We start from the raw sequence: 15,519 nt of genomic DNA on the forward strand, positions 1-15,519 counted from the left end.
GATGTGCACATTCTTTCTCTCATAAGGAAAGCAAAACTACACAAAATAATCAGATAGGGTCCCACCAAAGTCTTGTATAATGGCACTAAGTCCCACTTCTGCACTCCAATCATTCCTGCTCCCGTGCCCAGAGAAACACTGCTCCCGTCCCACCCTGCTTGCATACAGCAAGTCCCAGATCACTCCTGCCATCAGGAGGCAAGGTGGTTGCCACACCTTAGTGCCAGAGGTCCTGCTCTGATCCCAACACCTACCACAGCCTCTGTGGAGTCTGTATGTTTTTCCTGTGACTGTGGAGAGAATCGTCCCAGGCACCCCAGGCTTCTCTCATATCCTCGGTCACGGTACCGATGAGTCACCTGGGGCGGGTGTGGGCAGCTGTGATGTAGAATCTGGGAGTGGAAGTGGTTGAAATATGCATTGAATGGGTCACAGGAAAAGGTTATCCATCCATCGCCCCATCCCCCATGAAGAGAAATGGGACCTATCGATCTCCCGCTCACCAACCTGCCCTACACTGTGAGAGAAGAGAGCTCGCCATCTCCCCCTCCCCGACCCACACCGGCAGAGATAGGGCTTCTGAAGGCAGAGACAAGAGGATGTGTGAATGCTGGCTCCCTGGATCCCGACACAGAGAGTTTCTTGAGAGACCGCATTCCCCGGACAAGATGCCTTCGATCTGATCAGGACGATCACATGCCCGCCTGTCGCACACACACTGCTGCATGTCTCATAAACATCCTTTAATAATGTCAGTAATCTGCGTGTGTCCAGGACACCAGTCCGTGCCTGTCCCCATGGGAGGGGACCCTTCTACCCGATCGTGTCCTGCCAGGGTCTGTGTTTCCGCTCGCTCTCTCTCCCCACACGGGATGCTCCCACCTCCTTCGACTGCAGGGGGTTCTCAGTGAACGTCTGCCGCAATGGTCCTGCAGATAACAGGAAAATCCGGTCAAGATCCAGCTGCGGGATTTTAGTGGGAAAACTCATCGCCTACCCTCCCAGGGCGAATACTGGAACCTCATCCTGTTCCGGGAGTGATGGACAGGCAGAGGGAGATACATGCTGTGACTGATCACAAATGTTTGTGATGGGATGGTGCAGGAGGAACTCTGACTTCAGGAGTGTGTGCCATGTCAGTGTGGAGGGTGCCTCACAGTGTCCAACCCCAGAAGCATGTGACGGGAACTTCACTGTGTGAGACCATGGGTGTGTGCAACGGAGCAGTGCGGAGGGAGCTTCACACCAACTCTGACCACCGGCATGTGTGACGGGACGGAGTGGAGGTAGTCTCTCCATTCCTGACCCTGGGAAAATGTGCCGTGACTGTGTGGAGAAAGCCTGTCTCTATCTGAGCCCAGAAATATGTGACGGGACGTAGCTCCAGACTACGTGACCATGGGTGTGTGTGACAGAACAGCGTGGAGGGAGATTCACACTGTGACTCTGGGTGTGACGGACGTTGAGGAGGGATCTCACTAGCGAGCCGGGGAAGGAGTGCGGTGTGGGGCTGATGCAATTTCACACGCACCTTTGGCTGCCAGGTCCAAGTGCTGTTTGATCCGACGTTCCCTCTCTGCCAGCTGCTGAGCTGCCTGGGCGTTCTTCCAGCCTGGATAACAAATGGAACACAACTGACTCCATCCTGGAGGTACTGGAGGATCAGAGGTTTGTGCAGGGGGGGTGGGTGAAGAGTGTCACAGCAGGGAGGGGCATGCGGTGTAGTAGGGTGGAGGGAGGGAATGGCGTGTGAGGGAGGAGGAGGAGGAGCAACGAGGAAGGAGGGGTCCGTGTTCATTGGGGGTAGGGTGTCTGCACGATTTTCCCGGCGTCCCCTTCTTCCCCTCACCCACCTGACTTCATGCTCTTTATGAATCCCTCCTGTTTGGGCAGCAGCGAGGGATCATGCCTGATCCTGTCTGGGATCTGCAGTTTGTGGCGCACGGCCGGGATCCGCAGGAATCCCACCTGGAGCAGCGAGAAGGTATTGGAGGCGAGCCAGTAGGTGAACACGGCCTGAGGAGGTAAAGAGTAGCAGTGGGCTGAACTTCAACAATACTGACAGGAATCACTGACATGCAATTTAAAATTTCATGGAATAGGTCTAAGATAATAAACCTGACTCTGAAAGGAAAGATCAGAGGGTAATTAGGATTACAGTAGATTAGGTGGGAATCTGGTCGGCAGGGAGCACTTGAGCCTGTTTCTGTGCTAGGAAACCTGGAGAAACTAGCAGAACTTTACTTAGCTACGGGGTTCAGAACTGCTCACAATATGGTCTGAACAAAGCCTTTGCTTAGACCGTGTAGTCTATATGAATGTTTTATTCTGCCTTTGCATATACACAGTACATAAAACCTCAGCATTACATTTATAATTGTAATCCTCTAGAAATGAATGCTAACATTACTGTACGCACGTCTTATCATTTAAATGCCAGTGTCATATCTACTTCACCATCACCACTGACAGCACATTCTGGCCACTCAATGCTCCCCGTGTAAAAAACAAATATCTCCACTTAAACATCCCCCCTCTTCTCCTAATCATATGCTCTCTAGTACTTTACGTGTCCATCCCAGGAAATCAACTTCAATGATGTCAACTGTCTATCCTATCTCGTTAATTTGATAAACTTCTGGCAGCTCCCCCCACCCCCACAGAGACAGCAACACAAGTTTATCCAGCCTCTCCTGAAATGCTCTTTTCAAACGTGCTTCTCTTTTTCAAAAAGCATCACATTGATAGGACTTTTTTCCCCCAGATGCGACAAACCAATCTGTACACCTTGGCTATCTGTGCTTTAATAGGCTGCGGGGACTGTGGGGCAGACAGAGTGGGATGACTGGAGATCACAAAGGGCTTGGAAGGATCATCTGCAGATTTAGTCTCCTGTGCCCGAAAGAGTCACAAAAGTGATTCCAGAAAGGCAGAATTTGTACTGTATGGAGAGACTGAGTTAGATTGGACACTACTTGATGGTGTTGTATACATAAAATGCTGGAGAAACTCAGTAGACAGCATTTATGGATGGAAACCGGCAGTCGACGGTTCGGGCCAAGGCCTGCCGTTTGGACTGGAAACAAAGGAGGCAGAATCCAGAACAAGGCGGCAGGGGATGGGGAGAGGACAAGCTGACAAGTGACAGCTGATAGACCAGGTGAAAGGGACAGTAGCTAAGGGTAGGTTAGGGAGTGGAGGACAGGCTGACAGGTGATAGGTGAGACCAGGAGAGGGAGACGGGGAAAGAAAAAAGTGTGGTGGGTGAAGTTAGAGAAATCACTGTTGATACCATTAGGTTCAGCACTAACCAGACTCCTCCAACCTGAAGTTTAGCTCAATCTAGGAACAGATTACAGATGACCTGCTGGAGTCTACAGGAATGACAGATATTCCCAGTGCAATGTAGAAGGGATTAACAGCACTGAATCCAGACTGCTGCTTCCTCCAGAAAGTGTCCTGAAGCATACGGTAGAACATCAGTGTGCAGGAGACACTGGAGCAAGAACAGTTGAGCCAACTAGGACTTTTCTCCTTGGTGAGACAGAGAATGAAAGGAGACGATAGAGCATAGACAAATATCTCCACTTAGACATCCCCCCTCTCCTCCTAATCATATGCTCTCTAGTACTTTACGTGTCCATCCTGGGAAATTAACTTCAATGATGTCAACTGTCTATCCTATCTCGTTAATTTGATAAACTTCTGGCAGCTCCCCCCCCCACAGAGACAGCAACACAAGTTTATCCAGCCTCTCCTGAACTGCTCTTTTCAAACGATAGGATACAAAATTGGGCTGAAAAGTGGCAGATGGAGTTCAACCCAGATTAGTGTGAGGTGGTTCATTTTGGTAAGTCAAAAATGATGGCAGTATACAGTATTAATGGTAAGACTCTTGGCAGCGGGATCTTGGGGTCTGAGTCCATAGGACACTCAAAGCTGCTGTGCTGGTTGACTCTATGGTTAAGAAGGCATACAGTACATTGGCCTTCATCAATCATGTGATAGAGTTTAAGAGCCAGAGGTAATGTTACAGCTATACAGGGCCCTGGTCAGACCCCACTTGGGAGTATTGTGCTCAGTTCTGGTCACCTCACTACAGGAAGGATGTGGAAACTATAGAGAGGGTGCAGAGCAGATTTACAAGGATGTTGCCTGGATTGGGGAGCATGCCTTATGAGAATAGGTTGAGTGAACTTGGCCTTTTCTCCTTGGAGTGTCGTAGGAGGAGAGGTGACCTGATAGAGGTGTACAAGATGATGAGAGGCATTGATCGTGTGGATAGTCAGAGGCGTTTTCCTGGGGCTGGGGCTAACATGAGAAGGCACAGTTTTAAGGTGCTTGAAAGTGGGTGCAGAGGAGATGTCAGGGGTAGGTTTTTTTTTATGCAGAGAGTGGTGAGTGAGTGGAATAGGCTGTCGGCAATGGTAGTGGAGGCAGACACGATAGGGTCTTTTAAGAGACTACTGGATTGGTACATGGAGCTTAGAAAAAGAGGGCTATGGGTAACCCTAGGTAATTTCTAAAGTGCATACATGTTCGGCACAGCATTGTGGGCTGAAGGTCCTTTATTGTGCTGTAGGTTTTCCATGTTTCTGTGTTTCTATTACCTGAGGACATCCGTTTAAGGTCAGCAGATGAAAATTTGGGGGAGACGTAAGAGATAGATCCTTGGAGAATGGTTGATGCCTAGAATGTACTGACGAAGTTGTTGGAAGAGACTGATACACGAGGAACATTTAAGATATTCTTAGATCTACATAAGATGTAAGAAAAATAGATGGTTATAGATTATGTGGCAGGGAAGGTCTAGATTGATCATGGCATAGATTTATATAGGTCGCACAAACATTGTGAGTCAATGAGCCCGGAATGTCCTGTGAAATTTCTCTACATCTTTAAAATTATTTAGTTCAGGGGATTGTGGATGTTCGACCATTTACTGTACTCAAGGCTGAGAAGCATTAAGGCCAAGTTAAAATGTCCCGGTGTAACGTGTTCCTGACAGTGAGAGTCACGGAAAAGTCTAACAGGTCAGAAAACACACAAAAACATATAAAAATCATGCCAAATTGCGTATATGGATCACACTTAGAAGTCACAATCATGAAGTCCAAGTTTAATTAATGTTCAACCATTCATAAATACAGCCAAACAAAACAGCGTTCCTCCAGGACCAAGATACAAAACACACACAGCACAGGGCACACACAGAACATTCAAAACAGCAAGCAAATGTACAATAATGTAATCATATAGACCGTCCCTCAGTGACGTGTCCCGCAAATTGCCGATGAGGTTCTTGACACATACAAGTGTATCCACACAATCCAACTTGTCATTCCACTGATCGAAGACTAGAGGGCAGCACCCTCCAGTGTTGAGCAAAACGGTATCATTGTAGGCCTTTCAGCCCAAGCCGACTGTTGTCCCCTCCTAGGTAGTCCCAATTTCCAGTATTACCACATATCACTACAACCATGTGTCCAGTGCTTCCCAAATACTGTTGTACCTGCTTCAACAACTCTCTCACTTCCACATATCCATGACCCTCTGCATGTGAAACATTGCACTTAAATCCTTTATAAATCTTTATCCTCTCACCCTAAACCCTTACCCTGAATAAAATTCTGTTACTGTCCACTTAAACACAGGAAAATCTGCAGATGCTGGAAATTCAAGCAACACTCACAAAATGCTGGTGGAACACAGCAGGCCAGGCAGCATCTATAGGAAGAGGTGCAGTCGACGTTTCCGGCCGAGACCGTTCGTCAGGACACCCGAGTCCTGAGGAAGGGTCTCGCCCCGAAACATCGATTGTACTTCTTCCTACAGATGCTGCCTGGCCTGCTGCGTTCCACCAACATTTTGTGTGTGTTACTGTCCACTTAATCTATGTCTCTCATAATTTTAAGCATTTCTAGAAGGTCGCCCTCTCGTTATGCTCAGTTCCAAGTAATTAAGATCCTGCCTGGCCAACCTCTCCCTTATGTAACTCAGGCTTTCCACTACTGGGAACATCCTCAAATCCTTTCTGCACTTTCCGCTTGAAGCCCAGGGTGACCAGAACGCCAAGTGCGGCCTCACCAGCTGCATTGACGTCCGCAACATAATGCCCCGACTCAAAGCCCTGCCTGATGAAGGTCAGTGTGCTAAATACCTTTCTCTCCACCTTGACTACGTGCAGCACACACAGCTTTCAACTTACAGACTTGTACTCCTCAATCACTCTGTCCCATTACACTCCCTGGTGCTCTACCGTTCACAGGCAAAGTGGTGTGCCAGTAACAATTGTGGATATTCCTGGTTAGCACATTGCAGGAAGAATGCGGTAGCAACAGGAACAGAGAGCATGCAGAAGAGATTCAATGCCTGGAAATGGAGATTCAGGCCTTAAGTTATAAAGGAGCACAACCCAGAGCATCCTGACTGGCTGTGTCACTGCCTGGTATGGGAACTGTACTTCCCTCAATTGCAGGACTCTGCAAAGAGTAGTACGGACAGCTCAGTGCATCTGTGGAAGAGAACTTCTCAGTATTCAGGACATTTACAAAGACAGGTGTGTAAAAAGGGCCCAAGGGATCACTGGGGACCTGAGTCACCTCAAACCACAAACTATTCTGGCTGCTACCATCCAGGAAATGGTTCAGCAGCATTAAAGCCAGGACCAACAGGCTTCAGGGCAGCTTCTTCCACTAGGCCAGCAGACAGATTAATTCAAGCTGATACAATTGTATTTCAATGTTATATTGGCCGTCATATTGTACATACTATTTATTACAAATTACTCTAATTTGCACTTTGTACATTCAGATGGAGACAACATAAAGATTTTTACTCATGTATATAAAGGATGTAAGTAATAAAGTCAATTCATTCAATAAGGATAGGGTGAGCAAACATTTTTGGACTATGAGGGGGAGAGATAGGGCAGAGTCAACTTTTCCTTTGGCGGGGAAGTCGAGAACCAAAGGATACATATAAATAAAGGCAAACGCCACACCCTAGAGCAAGGGGATGGTCTGGCACAGCAGCACTCACCGTGGGGAAGGAGATGGTGAAGGGCAGGATAACCAGCGGCATGATCCTGAAGACGGCCTTCATGGTCCGAAGATTGGGATTGTCCACTCCTGACTCGGCACCCAGCTGGTGGGTGAGGGGAGGGGAGGGGACAAAAGGGAAGGGAGGGTGTCCAGGATGTTTAAAAAAAACAGGTTACTCAATCATTGTCAACTCTCCAACTGGGCAGTGTACGCAGGGGTGTGGCGAAGGCCACCACGCGAGGGGGAATCAAGTAATTGGAGGGGTATGGGTATGGAGAAGGCGAGGGGCAATAGAGTTGCACAAGGCCGTTTATACCTGGTTGTGACACTGGCCAGGAACAAGGCCAGGGTTTGAAGCCAGGGCGGAGAGGGAGCAGAGGAAAGAGATCAAATTGGGTCTGGGTGGTAGGCAGGGAACAGGCCAACCCAATCGAATGGCACGGGGATTGTGGCTGGGAGGATGGGACCTCAGTTACCTCCAGGATGGCCCACATGGAGCCAGTGACGAGCACAGGCAGCAGGTAAAAGGGATCGCTCAAGGTGAGGTCAGGGAACCACCAGAGGCCCCCATTCTGCATGCTAGGAACGGGCAGGTAGGCCATCTGCCTCAGAGCTATGAAGAAAGAGATGAAGATCGGGGCCTGTGGATAGAACAGAGGAAAGAATGTTCGATGGTGACAGGGCATCCTGTCCCAGACTTCCTGCCCCAACCCTCCCACCGCCAATCCCCAACACCCGCCCCAAAACCCCTTCTCCTCGTCTGCCTGAATACCCTACTGCTGTGCCCCGTCACTCCAGTCAGTCCTCAATACTTTCCCACAAATCCCTTCACTCTGGCCCAACCCTCCTCCAGTCGGCCCAAACCACTTCCCTCATTCTAGTCCAATTCCAACATCCATCTCATATACCACCACCCCAACTCCAGTCCACCCTCTCCCACCCCCTTCACACAGGCATGTCCACACATTCTCCCCCCAATCTGTACATACCCCACACTAGATCTGCACCCAAAACCCCACCCAGCTAACCTCTCATTCCGGTCCATCCGCATTAACCTCCCCCCACACCCTAACTCTTGTCCATTCCCAACCCTGCTCACTTTGTACATACCTCACACTAAATCTCCCCCCATTACCCCACCCAGCTAACCTCTCTTTCCAATCCATCCCCAACATCTCATTCTAGCCCATACCCAGCATCTTGCCTTCTCCCTTTCTCACTCCAATCTGCCCCCCACACTCACCCTACCCATTCCAGTTCACCCCAAGAGCATTCGATCTGATCCATCCCCAACACGCACCCCTGCCCAACTCCCTGATACAGGTCATCTCCCACACACACCCTCCAAACCCCCCTCATCCAATCTGTTCCAACACGCATCCCCCACCCCCCCCCCCCGACTCCAGTTCATCCCCAACACCCAACTTCAACACCATCCCCTAACACCTTCCCCTCCCCACCCCCATCCCCTCACTCCAGTCGTTCCCAACAACTGCCCCATCCCTTCTCACTGTTTTGACTCCAACACCATCCCTCTTCTCTCTGGTGTGTGCCCAACCCCCACCCCATCCCTTCTCACTCCGGCCCATTCCCACAAACTTCCTTGCCCCACCCAATCTGTCTCCAACACCTCACCCACTCGTCCATCTCAAACACAATCCATCTCCTTTGATCCTGGGCCCATCATCAAAACACTCTCCTCCCAACATCAGGGAACAAGAGTCAGGATATCCTGACCACAGTCCCATCTGGCCCCTCAACCAGCCCTGCCTCGCCCTCTCACCCGACTCATTGACACGAGGCAGCGGAACAGCCACTGACCTGGACCAGAGGCACCAAGAAGCCCCGGAGAGGGTTAACATCGTGTTTCTTCTGGAACATCATCAGGTCCGAGTACGCCTTAGCAACTGGAGGAAGCGGGAGGGGAAGGAGGAGTGAGAAAGAAGTAGACAGGGAGGAGATGGAAGGGGAGAGGAAGCAAGAGACCATGAAAGGGAGGGGAAGAGAAGATGAAAGGGTTAAAAAAAAACAATGGGGAGGTAAGATGAAGGTCCGAAGGTAGTGGTGGAGTTGGGAAGAGGGGTCAAACGGAATAAATCTATACTCTCATTCCTAGCCCTGTCCTCCTTAAACAGGCTCAGGCCCGTCCTGAGGTTTGAGAAGCAGCAGCAATCCTACTGTACCAGGGACAAAAATACTCCCTCCACAATAGCCTATTCAATAGGATACAGACAGAGAGCAAGCACAGGTCGCCGAACGGACGGGCGGTCCCGGCTCATGACCCAGCGCGTGGGGGCAGCGGGCGAGGGCAAGCCGTCAGACACTCACATTCGAACTTGTTGCCGCTGGCTTTGGCTTCATTCATCTTGTCGGTGAGCTTGGTCATGGCTGGGAGGTGGTTGTTGAGCTTGGCAGCTTCCCGCTGACCCTTCACAATGACCGGGAAGACCATGGTTCGGGCCATCACAGTCCCTGCAGCGAAAGGAAGAGGTAGAGTCAGCCAAAGCGTATCCGAAACCCAAGGAATATCGGAAGAGGAGCAGCCAGGAATGGGGGAGTGGTGGGGAGGGGATGGGAGCTGGCAGCTGCAGGGTAGGGGTGCGGAGAGGGGAGGGGGACGTGAGAATTGTGGAGATGATGGGGAACAGGAAACAGAAGAGGGAGAGAGTTGTAGGAGGTAGAGGGAGGGTGCTGAGGAGGGAGGTAGAACAGTGATGGGCATTATAGATATTGGGCAAGTGTGCGGTAGTATAATGTGGGAGGCACAGGTGATGTAGGAAGGAATGTGCGGAGCGCTACCCTCTGCCCCACTCCTGCCCTCACCAGCCACAATTGCCCCCCACCAGGGCAGCCCCACATCCATATGCAGGAACTCGAGGATGTTTTGGATCAAGCCGACGGGCGTATATCCTCCCAGACCCAGCTCGCTGAGTCCGGCCTCCTGTAGCACCTCGCTGGCCGATTGGACCATTTCCACCGAGGGGGCCAGGGCCTCGGTCGATTGGACGACTCCCCCAGAGTGTGCCAGGGCCTCAGCGGATTGGACGACTCCCCCAGAGTGTGCCAGGGCCTCGGCTGATTGGACAACTCCTCCAGAGGCAGTACTGGTCCCTGTTGACTGGATGATCTCATTTGCTGAGGCTAAGCCATGGGACGACGGCGGCTGTAGACACAGATCACAGACCATGAGGTTAATCTCTCTCCCGACATTCCTTACCATCCACGTCTGTCTTCTCCACCTGCATACCTAACTGCCCCCCATTGTCAATCCTTCAGATCCCACCCTCCACCCTTGTGACCACCCCCTCCATATCACACAACATCTGTGAGCTCCTGCCCCTACCCCCACCTGTCACCCCAGTCAACCCCAATATTCACCCATCTGTGTAGCTCACTCTAACCCCACACTCCTCCATATTATTACAACCTTCTATCCCTTTCCAGACTCTATCACCCCTCCTTGTCTCTGTAACTCCCTCTGACTTCAGCACCCCTCCCCATTTGTGCTGGGAACATTCTTTGGCCTGCAACATACACCTGCAACCACCACTGGACCATACACCATTCCCTGTCTTCATAACCCCCTACACGCAACTACCTCCAGAGCCCCAGCAGACTGCACACCCCTCCAGTGCTCACAGCTCTCTACATCCTAGCTAACACTCCTCCTTCCACCACACCATCCCTTGTGAAACCTTTGGTCTCTCTGTACCTCTGTGCTTCTGTACCGCACTGGAGTAGCTGTCAGCAAGAAGCAGGTGCCCTGGTACTGGGAAGGGACACACCGTGGAGTCAGGGTGAAGGCTGTCTTCCGCACGCCCCTCATCTGGGCCCAGGACCTCTGCATCTGCAACAGGAGAGAAGTGCAAGAGTATAAAAAGTGCAAGATGGAATATAAAAAGTGCAAGAAAATACTTAAGAAAGAAATCAGGAGGGCTAAAAGAAGACATGAGGTTGCTTTGGCAGTCAAGGTGAAGGATAACCCTGAGAGCTTCTACAGGTACAGTGGCATGCAGAAGTTTGGGTACCCCTGGTCAAAATTTCTGTTACTGTGAGTAGCTAAGTGAGTAAACAATGACCAGATTTTCAAAAGGCATAAAGTTAAAGATGACACATTTCTTTAATACTTTAAGCACAATTACTTTTTTTATTTCCATCTTTTACAGGTTCAAAATAACAAGAAAAGGAAAAGGGCCCGAAGCAAAATTTTGGGCACCCTGCATGGTCACTGCATATTAAAACCCACTTTGGCCAGTATCACAGCTTGTAAATGCTTTCTGTAGCCAGCTAAGAGTCTTTTAATTCTTGTTTGGAGGATTTTCACCCATTCTTCCTTGCAAAAGGCTTCTACTTCTGTGAGATTCTTGGGCTGTCTTGTATGCACTGCTCTTTTGAGGTCTATCCACAGATTTTCGATGATGTTTAGGTCAGGGGACTGTGAGGGCCATGGCAAAACCTTCAGTTTGCACCTCTTGAGGTAGTCCATTGTGGATTTTGAGGTGTGTTTAGGATCATTATCCTGTTGTAGAAGCCATCCTCTTTTCATCTTCAGCTTTTTTTTACAGACAGTGTGATGTTTGCTTCTAGAATTTGCTGGTATTTAATTGAATTCATTCTTATTTCTACTGGTGAAATGTTCCCCAAGCTACTGGCTGCAACACAAGCCAAAAGCATGAGCCCTGTGCTTAACAGTTGGAGAGGTGTTCTTTTCATGAAATTCTGCACTTTATTTTCTCCAAACATATCTTTGCTCATTGCATCCAAAAAGTTTTATTTTAACTTCATCAGCCCTTAGGACTTGTTTCCAAAATGTATCAGGCTCGTTTAGATGTTCCTTTACAAATTTCTAATGCTGAATTTTGTGGTGTGGATGCAGGAAAGGTTTTCTTCTGATGACTCTTCCATGAAGGTCATATTTGTGCAGGTGTTGCTACACAGTAGAACAGTGCACCACCACTCCAGAGTCTGCTAAATCTTCCTGGTCATTTGCAGTCAAACAGGGATTTTGATTTGCCTTTCTAGCAATCCTATGAGCAGTTCCTCAGAAAGTTTTCTTGCTCTTCCAGACCTCAACTTGACATCCACCATTCCTGTAAACTGCCATTTCTTAATTACATTACAAAATGAGGAAACAGCTACCTGAAAATGCTTTGCTAACTCCTTAAAGCCTTCTCCTGCTTTGTGGGCATCATTTATTTTCATATTCCGAGTGCTAGGCAGCTGCTGATTGTTGGGAAAAGGTTTGTGGAGTCAGGGTATTTACAAAGCTTTGAAATTTGCATCACCTGGCCTTTCCTACTGATGAATATGAACAAGCCACAGCCCTAAAAAGCTAATTAAGGTCTGAGACCTTGGTAAAAGTTATCTGAGAGCTCAAATCTCTTGGGGTGCCCGAACTTTTGCATAGTGTTCCTTTCCTTTTTTTCCACTCTAAAATTGTACAAAAGAAAAATAATACACTAATTTTGCTTAAAACTTTGAAAAGAATGTTTCATCTTTAACTTTATGACTTTTGGAAATCAGTTCTTCTTCTACTCACTTAAATATTCTCAGTAACAGAAATTTTGACCGGGGTGCCCAAACTTTTGCATGCCACTATATATTAAGAGCAAAAGGGATAAAATTGGTCCTCTTGAAGATCAGAGTGGTCGGCTATGTCTGGAACCAAAAGAAATGGGCGAGATCTTAAATGGTTTTTTTGCATCTGTATTTACCAAGGAAACTGGCAAGGAGTCTATGGAAATAAGGCAAACAAGTAGTGAGTTCATGGAACCTATACAGATTAAAGAGGAGGAGGAGCTTGCTGTCTTGAGGCATATCAGAGTCGATAAATCCCCAGGACCTGACAAGAGTATTTCCTTGGACCTTGAAGGAGACTAGTGTTGAAATTGCAGGGGCCTTGGCAGATATATTTAAAATGTCAGTATCCACGGGTGAGGTGCCGGAGGATTGCAGGATAGCCCATGTTGTTCCGTTGATTAAAAAAGGATCTCAAAGTAAACCAGGAAGTATAGGCCTGTAAGTTTGACGTCAGTAGTAGGTAAATTATTGGAAGGAGTACTAAGAGATAGGATCGACAAGTATTTGGATAGACAGGGTCTTGTTAGGGAGAGGCAGCATGGCTTTGTGTGTGGTAGGTCATGTTTAACTAATCTATTAGAGTTTTTTGAGGTTACCAGGAAACCTGATGAAGGGAAGATAGTGGATGTTGTCTACATGGACTTCAGCAAGGCCCTTGACAAGGTCCCGCATGGGAGGTTAGTTAGGAAGATTCAGTCAGTAGGTATACATGGTGAGGTAGTAAATTGGATTAGGCATTGGCTTAGTGGGAGAAGCCAGAGAATGGTAGTGCAGGATTGCTTCTCTGAGTGGAGGCCTGTGACTAGTGGTGTGCCACAGGGATCAGTGCTGGGTCCATTGTTATTTGTCATCTATATCAATGATCCGGATAATAATGTGGTAAATTGGATCAGAAAATTTGCTGATGATACAGAGACTGGAGGTGTAGTGGACAGCGAGGAAGGTTTTCAAAGCTTGCAGAGGGATTTGGCCCAGCTGGAAAAATGGGCTGAAAAATGGCAGATGGAGTTTAATGCAGACAAGTGAGAGGTATTGCACTTTGGAAGGACAAACCAAGGAAGAGCACACAACGTAAATGGTAGGACACTGAGGAACGCAGTAGAAAAGAGGGATCTGGGAATACAGATACATAATTCCCTCAAAGTGGCATCACAGGTAGATAGGGTAGTAAAGAGAGCTTTCGGCACACTGGCCTTCATAAATCAAGGTACTGAGTATAAGAATTGGAATGTTATGGTGAGGTTGTATAAGACATTGGTGAGGCCAAATTTGGAGTATTGTGTGCAGTTTTGGTCACCTAATTACAGGAAGGATATTATTAAGGTTGAAAGAGTGCAGAGAAGGTTTACAAGGATGTTACCGGGACTTGAGAAACTGAGTTATAGAGGAAGGTTGAATATGTTAGGACTTTATACCCTGGAGCGCAGAAGAATGAGGGGAGATTTGATAGAGGTGTATAAAATTATGATGGGTATAGATAGAGTGAATGCAAGCAGGCTTTTTCCACTTAGGCCAGAGGAGAAAAAAAACAGAGGACATGGGTTAAGGGTAAAAAGGGAAAAGTTTAAAGTGAACATTAGGGGTGGGGTGGGGGGACTTCTTCACACAGAGAGTGGTGGGAATGTGGAATGAGCTGCCAGTAGAAGTGGTGAATGCAGGCTCACTTTTAACATTTAAGAAAAACTTGGACAGGTACATGGATGACTGGGGTGTGGAGGGATAAGGTGCAGGTGCAGATCAGTGGGACTAGACAGAAAAATGGTTCGCCACAGCCAAGAAGGGCAAAAAGGCCTGTTTTTGTGCTGTAATGTTCTGTGGTTATACCAGTCACAAACTGCGTCAGGGCATAGCAAACTCCCATAACACCAGAGGCCATAGCCCAAACAGACATCCCACGATCTATCCTGTACTTTGAGAACTGTCTGTGAGGTCTGACCCTATTCCCTCGCTGAGACCCCTGATGTTGACTCTGAGCACTGCCAGTGATTTCTGACTTGGCAGTGATCGCGGAACTGGGACCCCTCCCTGACTAGGTTCTGACACTGACCTCCAGCTTGTCACCGCTCCTCAAACTGTGATCTCTGAATCCTCCCTGGGCTGTGACTCCCACCCACCCTGACCTCTGAGCCCTGCCATTAACCCCGCCTGACCTCTCCCTTGGTGGCAACCAACACAGGACTCCGCTCCCCTCCCCAGCCCGAGTCCACAGATGCAGGAAGCCACTCCGTCGCTACAATCCCTGCCACACCGAGACCTTAATCCCACGTTGTTCCATTCAGTTACCAGTCTCTGGCTCCATGTCCGCCCCGCCGTCGCCGCCGCCATCTTTGACATGCAGGGCGCACGCGCAGGAGCGGAGGGGGCGGGGCGGCGCGGTGTGCCAGTGACGTCACTACGTCTCGATTCGGCGCAGATCCGTTCGACTGAACCAACAATAATTCGCACGGCTGATTGTAACAGTACATTGCACGGATGAGGCTAAATCAAAATCAGGTTTACTATCATTAACATATGTCATGAATCGTTGTTGTGCGGCAGCAGTAGAGTGCAATACATAGAAAGAACTATAAATTATATAACATTATATATACAATATGTATTCTGGGACTGGAGGACCTTATAAGGAAAGATTGAATAGGTTAGGACTTTATTCCAGGGCATGTAGCAGATTGAGGGGAGATTTGATAGAGGTATTCAAAATTACGAGGGGTTTGGATAGGGTAAATGCAAGCAGGCTTTTTCCACTGAGTTTGTGTGGGACTGCAAATAGATGTCACGGGTTAAGGGTGGAAGGTGAAAAGTTTAAGGAGAACATGGGGTGAAACTTATTCATTCCGAAGGTCGTGACAGTGTGGGACGAGCTGCCAGCACATGGGGTGCATGCGAGCTTGATGTC

The 15,519-nt window shown here is 48.6% G+C and overlaps 1 protein-coding gene across 1 annotated transcript; it reads right to left on the reverse strand.

Annotated features, from left to right (window-relative positions):
• Positions 1-728: 728 nt before the first annotated feature.
• On the reverse strand, positions 729-15,050 carry oxa1l (OXA1L mitochondrial inner membrane protein). Its single transcript, XM_059950703.1, has 10 exons — positions 14,907-15,050; positions 10,756-10,890; positions 9,867-10,206; positions 9,372-9,515; positions 8,865-8,950; positions 7,520-7,684; positions 7,042-7,146; positions 1,854-2,016; positions 1,532-1,612; positions 729-929 (listed from the first exon to the last, which is right to left on the reverse strand). Exons 1-10 carry the CDS (start codon positions 14,955-14,957, stop codon positions 814-816), a joined length of 1,386 nt encoding a protein of 461 aa, XP_059806686.1. The 5' UTR covers positions 14,958-15,050; the 3' UTR covers positions 729-813.
• Between the last annotated feature and the right edge of the window lie 469 nt (positions 15,051-15,519).

The sequence above is a fragment of the Hypanus sabinus genome, chromosome 26 (assembly GCF_030144855.1).
Source record: "Hypanus sabinus isolate sHypSab1 chromosome 26, sHypSab1.hap1, whole genome shotgun sequence".
Lineage (NCBI taxonomy): Eukaryota > Metazoa > Chordata > Chondrichthyes > Myliobatiformes > Dasyatidae > Hypanus > Hypanus sabinus.

Bases quoted from the DNA above. Each gene is read 5' to 3' on its own strand.
- oxa1l (XM_059950703.1), bottom strand. From the start codon at position 14,957: ATGTCAAAGATGGCGGCGGCGACGGCGGGGCGGACATGGAGCCAGAGA. The intron at 10,207-10,755 runs GTACAGAGAGAC...CTGTGTCTACAG, and splicing joins TGCGGTACAGAAGCACAGAG to CCGCCGTCGTCCCATGGCTT. The intron at 2,017-7,041 runs GTGAGTGCTGCT...TTACCTCCTCAG, and splicing joins TCACCATCTCCTTCCCCACG to GCCGTGTTCACCTACTGGCT.